Below are 8,737 nucleotides of genomic sequence, written 5' to 3'. Positions count from 1 at the left end.
GGAGGGAGCAGCGGGAGGTGAGAGGAAAGCAGCACCGAGTTCTGCCCAGGTATGGCACTCCTCACCCCATGTGCATGTTTGCACACCTACACACGCATGTGCATACACACACCCCTAACTTTGGGGCCAAGGACTCTCACCTTCTGTATGCCAGTGCCAGGAAGTCTCCCTGCAGTGTTCCATGTCCTGGCTCACAGAAGGGTGGTTCTCAGGCCACAGTTCCACACCCTCTAAGTTTCTGGGACAGTAACTGGACATAGACTGGAAGGCCTCAGGGCTGGTCTGTGCATCTTTACCACTAGGTATTTCCTGCCCAACAGCATGGAAGCCTGATGAAGGGGCTTGATGTGGCAGCTGCTCTTTAGCCTTCCTCTCTCGAGCCCCGGGAGGGGGAGCATAGGCTCACTGCCACCAGACCAGAAAAGCCAACCTTCCTAAGGCAAAGGTCTGAACTGTCCCTATGATGTGGATGGGGAAAGGAGCTTGGTTTTCTGGGAGACCAAGTTAAGTGGTATAAGAAGTACAACTGCAGAGGGGAAGGAGGTGAGAGGTCAAGAGGAAGGGAGACTAGGCTGGCCGGTGCAACTGAACTCTCAACTTCGGTTCTACAAGGCAACAAACAGTATGATCAGCCTCCTCCAGTCCTCCAAAATGCCACATAAGAGGAGCTAAGGAGAGAGCTGCGAGACATGACCGACAATATCGCATGTCTTGACCAGAATTTTAGAGAACTTCCTGTGGTTTGGGGGCTGAGATGCAGCCATACACTTCTACGGCATAATGGGAGAAAGGAGCACGAGGACTTCACAGGCTCAGAGACAGGGCTTGGCACAGGCCATGATGGCAGAAACACCAGCAGTCTTCCCAGACCCATTCTCTTTGCCAGCATCCTCTTCTTGGCCAACATCAGCCACAGCAAAAGCTGCTTTGAAAAGATGAAAAACTGCTACAAGACTATGGGGGCACTCTGGCATCAACACCTGTGATTTCACGGACTGCTAAGGTTGATCTGTCTGATGTGTCTGGAGTAAGGTATCTCCATCTCCTCACCACTCTGGTGGTTCCTCACGGAGAGAACAAAACAACTTTTCCAGACAGAGGAGGGCTGCCCTTTGGTCAAGATTTTACCAATTTAGCAAATCAGGTAATGATTCAAATTCTGGGGTTTTTTTCCTTATACCATTTCCTCTCCCCTCTTGGAATTTACCATGATAGTCCCCTTCCAGAAGTACCAAGATAATAGCCAAAGAATGTGCATGTTCAGAGTTTAGTAGAATCCAGTCCAATTTCTGGTAGGCTGTGTCTGTACCAAGAAGGTGGGGGGTTGCATTTCTCTCTTTGCAATGCCTAGGACACATTAAAGTGTCAATGAATAGTAACCTGCTCCATTCAATGAATATGCTTTTAGCCAAACTAAGATAGTTACCATTTACAGTATGAAAAAAATACAGGTAATAATCAAAATACTGAAACTGAGCTAGCTACTTTCCACCAATTCTTTTAATCCAGTGCAAGCGTTTTTCCATAGCACAGTTAGTAGGCTTCATCCAGACTTTTAAGAGAACTCTGTGGGGAGGCAGATCTTCCTCCCCAGGGATCCAGAAAGACTTCATTATCTACAGGTAGTAGCCACAGGTTAAGGAATTTCTAAACTCTCTCCTGCTACAGCATCAGTGACATTTCTTTTGAGAATCTATCAGGTTGGGAAACTATCCTCTGCTGGTCAAAACCAGCCCACAGCTGGGTTTTTTATGGTCTGTGAGCTAATAAGAGTTCTTACATTTTTAAATTGTTGAAAAAACTCAAAAGCCATGTTAAAATGATATGAAATTTGAATGTCAATGTCTGTAAATAAAGTTTTACTGGAACAGGGCCACAATCATCAGTTTATATACTGTCTGGGGCAGCCTTCCTGCTCCCATGGCACAGCTAAGCAGCTGTAACGGAGTGTTCGTGGCCTGCAGAGCCTACCGTATTTACTCTCTGGCTCTTTACAGAAAAAGTTCCTTGACCCTGGTCTATTTTCATGCCTGGATGTGGATTCTACTCTTGCCTTTATAACAGCATTTAAGTATCCTCTCCTTAGGCCACACACTTCTGAGGTACAGCGAGCCCCACCCACAGGCTGAAAAGAAAGATAAACCAGTCACAGACTGCCAGAACAGAGACTCAAGCCAGGTTTAATGATCATAGTCTAGTTTTCAGAGCCCAGAGGCTCCAAGATTTGCCAGCCTGGGTGTACATAAGTGCGAGGGGTAGGGTCCTGGACACATGAAGGCCTGCTTGCTTTGCCAGCAGGGCCACAAGGAAGTACAGAGGTAAGAACACACAGAAAATTGGAATCAGTTGGCTTTACTGTCCCCAGATGGGGTGTACCCTCTCCAGGCCCCTTCCTAGGAGCCCCACAAATACAGGCAAAGAAAAAAAAGATCACAAATAATCACACAGATTGTAGAGCCCTGTCATATTATGTCTCCAGGGACACCTGCTTCCTGGGAGACATGTCTGGTTTATGGGTGCAGGGTGGAAGAAGGGAGGGAGTGATTTCTCAGCCTTTTCTTATAACCAGAACTGGCAGTTTCCTACACAACGTTCTCGTGAGCTTATATAGGCTGAGTACCTAATCCCCCAAGTGGAAAGCTTACCTTTGGGTTCTACCAACTGAAACCATGGGAAGAGGCCAATCAGTTCAGTCTCTTGGTGGGGCAGCCAGACATATCTACCAGTCTTTCAAACAAGGAGGCTACTTCATGGATATAGTAGGGAGACTTAGGGCCTCAGGGTCTTTTCTTATTCCCTGAACTGGGTAGTACTTCTGAAGAAAAAGGCCTTCCTAGTCCTCAGGAGCTCCAAATGTTCCAGAAGGCCAATTTCATTTGACATTTATTTTAAAGATTGTCAAAGCCCTAGCTGGTGCCTAGTGGGGAACTACAGAGAGATGAGATTTTCCCAGGTTCCCTAGTAAGTCTGAGGAGGGTGGCCTGGTTACTATAGCTCCAGTGACAAATCCTCAGAAGTCTCTGGAATATACAACAAGACAACTTTTCCTTCATGCCCCTGTCTTTCCAGGGCAGCTAACACAGGAAGAATAACTTCTAGCTGCTTGTTCCCCTGCTAGTTTCCTTCTGGGTCCTTCATTGACCTAGTTCTCCATTTATTTCTCATATATATTATCTTCTATCCAAAGGAGGTTTCTGAGGGGTCTGAAGACCTGGCCAGTCCCCCATCATCCCTTCTCCTCAGGTCTTCAACCTGTGGTTCTCCTAACTCCAGCCTTTGCAGAGAAGTTATTCAGTGCCAGGGAGATGCTGGGTAAAGCTTCAGGGAGTTTGGAAACGAAAAGTACAAGAGTTTGTATCTGGGGAGCCTGGCGTAGTCACTGTCTCTCCTATAGGGCAAGAAAGTTGTCTGCACAAAGCTATGTTCATAGATGGAACCCATTGTGACAGGGGACATTAGTGGGGACTAAAGAGTCACTGTCCTGATGGAAGTCAAGGTGCTAGTGTGCATGCACACCTAGAAGCATGCATACCTAGGAGCATGCAAGTACTTGAGGGAAATGCTGCACCTCTTGACAAATGAGGTTACTAATAAAGGATGGACAGCAGTCTTGACATCCCAGGAAAAGACAAGGGAAGATGGTGAGTTCCAGTCCCCTTTCCCAATCTTAATAGGCAGCGGGAGTCAGGCCCTCCTAGCAAGCATCCCTCACCTGTAGGGAGAGGACACCTCTTGGAACCTTAAAGAGCAGGTCAGAAAGCTAGAAGATCTGGAGAACTTCCAATGGACAGGGAGCTTAGTTGGGAGAAGGGGAGACACTGAAAAAGACCAACATCAGAGAACATTTTCACCTTTGCTCCTCTCATCCCCTTGCCAGAGCTCGGAGCACCCAGGTATCTCCCTGGGCCTGCGGTATAGTCAAAGGGTGCAGTCATCTCTGTGCCCAGAGTATTCCGCAACCGTGGATGGAATGGAATGTTGAGCCTGTTCTTAAGCTCCTCTGGCCTGACCACCCCAACAGCACAAACCTCTGACTGAGAGGGCTGCCGGCGGCAGAACTTCCCTTCTGAAAGTTTAGTGCCACTGTCTCTGCTACAAGACTGCCCGGAACCTTGTGGAGAGGGGCCGAGCTCTAAGCTGCACTCCAACTTGCCATGCTGGGGCAGAGACCACCACCCAATTCCAACCCCTTGGATGATGAAATCCCATGCTTCGGCTTTGCAGCAGGGTGAGACCTAAGAGGGGACCAAGGCTGCTTTGCCAACACAGAGAAGACACATAACCGGTCCCCTCCATCCCCAAGCCCAGTCTAACGCAGCTGGGGCCAGACCTTCCAGGGTTCCTCCATTTGCAGAGCAGCATATCAGGGAAAACTCAATTCCACCTGAGCTTGCTAAGAAGCTGAGAAAAGAGATGGCATCAGGGAATCTGGTAGGCCCAGCTGGACGCTACATAACAGAGGCTGATTTGCCCTCCTCCTCCTCCCACTGCTGACGTGGCCCCACATCCCAGGTCTGAGGCAAGAATCCATAAAAGCTCTGCCTTCAGCAGCCCCCACCCTGGTCTGACACATAGGCGCTGGGAACCAAATGCTAACTAACCAAGGATTTCACCAACCAGAGAATTAGCAAATCTAGAGTTTATCCCCCATCTACAAGTTTTGTGCTGGCACCTATGCCGTGACATAGACCCCTCAGTTCATGCTGTCTCCCTCTGGGTCACTGGTTCCAGGGCTTGGCACAGATACCACACCTCACATTGTTGCCATATCTGACAGGCAACAGGCCAGGCTCCCGCAAAGATCCATCCATCCAGGACCCGTTGGGAAAGAGGCATTGGTGGGAAATCACGACAGCTTTGGGGAGCATTATTGATTGAGGTCTCAGCCTTTTCCCGATTCATTTTGCCAAAGGTTTCCAATTTCCCCGGCTGTGAAGTGTGACTTCCTGGCCAAAGAAGATACTACAGCTCTTCCCCAGGGTGGCTCCTGTGGAAGATCCACCCCCCCAGCACACACAACATCACAGGTGTGGGTGGGCAGAGATAGCAAAAAAAATTTTTCCCCCAAAATGATTTTCTTAAGGAGCTAAGGGTAACCTTGAAAAAGTTTAGGGAATCTGCTCTTCCCCCCACCCCTTCCTCATTCCCACCCAACTCAGACATGCTCCTCTTCCTCTACCATGTTGAGAATTCCCAGGGCTTTGGGTAAGGGGGTAGCACTTGCCTGAGGATTAGTATATCCATATGGAAAGTCGTGGCGGCCACACCGTGGTTGAGGTCTTGCTAGCTATGGTACCCGTGACCAATTCCCTCGAGGTCGGGGGAACCCACTCCCTCGGGCAGCCAGCTCTCTCTCTTCCATCCCCTCATATCCTTCAGGGGTGCATTACCTCTCCTGGGGCGGAATCTCCCCACCAACCCATCCTGCTCACACCACAATGGGTGTATCAGAGAAGACCGAGCTGACCGACTCCGGATCCGACATCCTCCGAGGGCCCTTGCCTGTTGCCTCGGGCACGGGCAGGGTGTTGCCTGGCTTGAGCTTGCCGTTTTGACCCTGTCCGGGACCAGCAGGTTCCAGGAAGGCCACCCGCCGGTCAAAACCATCATCCTTGTCCCCACCAGCCATGGGATCGTGGTTGGGTGTGGTACTAAGCATGGACGAACTGAGGCTGTCTCCTTGATGGCTGGACGGTTTCTCGACACCCCGGCACCAGCATCGGCAAGGGGTAAGGTACAGGTATATGAGGACCAGGACCACACTGAGGATACAGCCCACTAGGGTGGTATAGGCTGTGTTGAGGGTGTCATGGTGGCCGTGCAGGGTGAAATTATACACTTTCAACTCCACAGACAGTGTCTCATTGAAAGCCTCCCCCATGGCGTAGCAGGTATACACACCCCCGTCCTCAACCTGCACCTGCTGGAAATGAAGACTGCCATCCTTTGACACTGTCACTGTGCTGTTGGCCACCTCATCTAATACCCGTTCATTACTTGGTGTCACCCACACCTTGGTCATCCCCTGCTGCTTGGTGTCACACTTGATGGTCAAGGTGTCACCCAGGTGCGCTTCCCAGGCCCGCTCCTTGTACTCGCTGCAGTTGAGAAAACTCAGGTTGAAGACATTGTGCAGCTTCTTGGAGCTCATGCAGTACAGGTCCTCCTGGAAGTCCATCACGGAGCTCAGCTGCCGGTACTGCCAGTGTGAAAACAGCTGGTAGAGCTCACAGTCGCAGTGCAGGGGGTTGTTATGGAGGTACAGCCCATTCTTGATCCAGGCGGGCAGCTTCTGCAGGTCGGGCAACGGTAAGTTCTTCAGCTTGTTGGAGGACAGGTCCAGGAGAGTTAGTTTGGGTAGCTTGGCTCCTTCCTTGACCAGTTCCAGAGGGAAGCGGGAAATCTGGTTCTGGCTCAAGTAGAGTTTCTGTAGCTGGGCCATGTCATCGAAGGCGCAGCGGTCCACTGCCATGATGTGGTTATTGTAGAGCAGCAGCACCTCCAGCGCCTGCAGTTCGCTGAACAAGAACTCGTCCAGTGTTCGCAGCTGGTTGGAGGAGAGGTCCAGGTAGCGCAGGTTGGGCACTGGGGAAAAGGCCTCGGAGGAGATGAAGTTCAGGTGGTTGTGGCTCAGGAGCAGGGACTGCAGGTGGATCAGGCGTGTGGGGGTCCACTCGGCCCGCAGGCGGCTCAAGTTGTTGTGGCTGAGGTCTAACAGCGCGGTGTAGCTGGGTAAGGAGTGGGGAACGTTGGGCAGCTGCTGCTTGGAGCAGCTGAGGATGTTGCTGGCACACAGGCAGGCAGCAGGACAGCTAACCACAGGACGGCCAGCCCTGGCCACCTCGAAGAGGAGCAGGAACAAGGACAGCAGCAGGAGCCAGAGGCCTCGAGGGTCACGCTGGGGTTGCATAGTGTCACTGGGAAGGGCGAGGAAGGCCACTAGGAAGATCTGGGAGAGTCACCCGCGCATGTTCTGTGGGATAAGGAAGGGTCACTTTCACTGCAGGCTTAAGGGAGACAGTGGCTGGTCTGGGGCCACGAGGGCTCGCGAAGGTAGCACTGACACCCCCCCGCCCCCCCCCCCCCCGTCACATTCCCCCTCCCCCTCTACGTGGGGCTCGAAGGGAAAGGAGCCACAGGGCTCCCAAGCACTGCGCAGGCGGTGGGCTCCCAACGGAGCTGAGAGGCGGACACCGGGCCTCCGGGCTGGGGTCCCAGGGCTGCGGGGCGGGGGGGGGGGGGGGGGGGGGGCGCCTCGACCGCGGGGTCAGCGGGGTCAGGGGGCCGCGGGGCGCCGGCTGGGCGGGGAGGGCCGCTCCCGGGGCTGGGGTCCCCGGGGCCTGCGCGGCGGGCACCCCGGGGCCGCTGGTCACCGCACCTGCTCGCAAGGACGCGTCTCAGCCCATGGCGGGTCCGGGAGCTCCGTCGCGGCCTCCGCCCGCGGCGCCTCACCCGCCGGCCTGTCGCGGCGCCCGCCTCCCGCAGCGGCCCGCGCTCGGCCCCATCGCCTCCGGGCGCCGGCCGGCTCCGCGCCGCCTCGCCCGCTGCACCCGCAGGGCCCGCCGCCCCCACCCCCCCGCCTCCGGGGCCGCGGGGCCGGCGTGGAGCCGAGCGGGCAGCCGGCCGGGAGCGGGAGGCGCCGCGAGCCGAGCCGAGGAGCGGCGTGGGGGCAGCGAGCACCGCGCGCGCGCCCGTCGCCGCCGCCGGAGCCTCGGGGCGCGTGCGCGGCGGGGGCGGGGCGCACGTGCGTGTGTTTGTGTCGGAGCCGAGCGGCCGCGCGCCGGTGCCCCTCCCCCGGGCGCGGGGGGCCGGGGGCCGCGGGGCGCGGGGGCGCGGGGCGCGGGGGCGGGGGGGCCGCGGGGGCGGGGGGGCCGGCCGCCTGCTCCGCTCGCCCCCCGCCCCCCCTGCCCCGACCGGAGCCGCTCCCGGCCAAGCTGGGTCGAGCCGGAGTGACTTCGCTGCCGGGGACTCCGGGGCAGGGAGCGTCACACGTCTTGGAATCCTACAAATTAAAGAAATCTGGCTCGGCTCCCGCCTGTCAGTGTTGGCGGGAGATTCATTAGTCACGTTCTGAGGTTCCCCCACTTCTCTCTCTAGGGCTGTGAAGTCTCAAAGATTTGGGGAAAGGTTTGGGGAGAGCCTTGTTTCCGTGTGTGTCTCAGTCTCGCTATTATGCCCCCACCACCGGGGTACCCCGACGGGTACGCTCGCACAGCGGGCGGGGCAGGTGAGCCCGAGTGGAGGTAAAGGGGTAGGTGCGGTCTTTGGTGTACGGCCAGGCCCCCGGATCCCATGTGCCCAGTTTTCCCCATGAAGCGATCCGTACTGCATCCCTCACACACACACACACACACACACACACACACACACACACACACACACACTTCCTACAAGCCAGGGACAACCTTCTATGTCTGGAAATTCCAGAACCTTTCCCGGCCGGCCTGGGAAAGCCATTCATCCCTTTGGCCTGGCTGCTTGCCCTCTTCCTGAACCAGGACCAGTTCTTTCCCCTCCCCTTATGGAGCAATTCTAACATAGTTTCTTTATTACCTAATCCCCAAGAAAAGCTGGGATGGGGGGGGGGGCGGTCAGGGTGGTGGTCTTCTTTAACACCAAGAAGCTGTTTTCTTTTTAAGATTTTTTATTTATTAGAGAAACAGAATGAGTGGAGTGGAGGAGCAGAGGGAGAGGAAGAAGCGGGCTCCCTGCTGACCAGAGACCCTGATGGGGCTGG

General features: G+C 54.8%; 1 protein-coding gene across 1 annotated transcript; it reads right to left on the bottom strand.

Moving 5' to 3' along the window:
* Window positions 1–2,154: 2,154 nt before the first annotated feature.
* On the bottom strand, window positions 2,155–7,584 carry AMIGO1 (adhesion molecule with Ig like domain 1). The gene is made up of 2 exons (XM_072754396.1): window positions 7,379–7,584; window positions 2,155–6,973 (listed from the first exon to the last, which is right to left on the bottom strand). Exon 2 carries the CDS (start codon window positions 6,908–6,910, stop codon window positions 5,429–5,431), a length of 1,482 nt encoding a protein of 493 aa, XP_072610497.1. The 5' UTR covers window positions 6,911–6,973; window positions 7,379–7,584; the 3' UTR covers window positions 2,155–5,428.
* Between the last annotated feature and the right edge of the window lie 1,153 nt (window positions 7,585–8,737).

This window comes from Vulpes vulpes, chromosome 3 (genome assembly GCF_048418805.1).
Source record: "Vulpes vulpes isolate BD-2025 chromosome 3, VulVul3, whole genome shotgun sequence".
Lineage (NCBI taxonomy): Eukaryota > Metazoa > Chordata > Mammalia > Carnivora > Canidae > Vulpes > Vulpes vulpes.
This window is presented reverse-complemented; position numbering and strand designations above follow the sequence as displayed.

Coding starts and splice junctions, on each gene's coding strand:
- AMIGO1 (XM_072754396.1), bottom strand. CDS start 6,910: ATGCAACCCCAGCGTGACCCTCGAGGCCTCTGGCTCCTGCTGCTGTCC.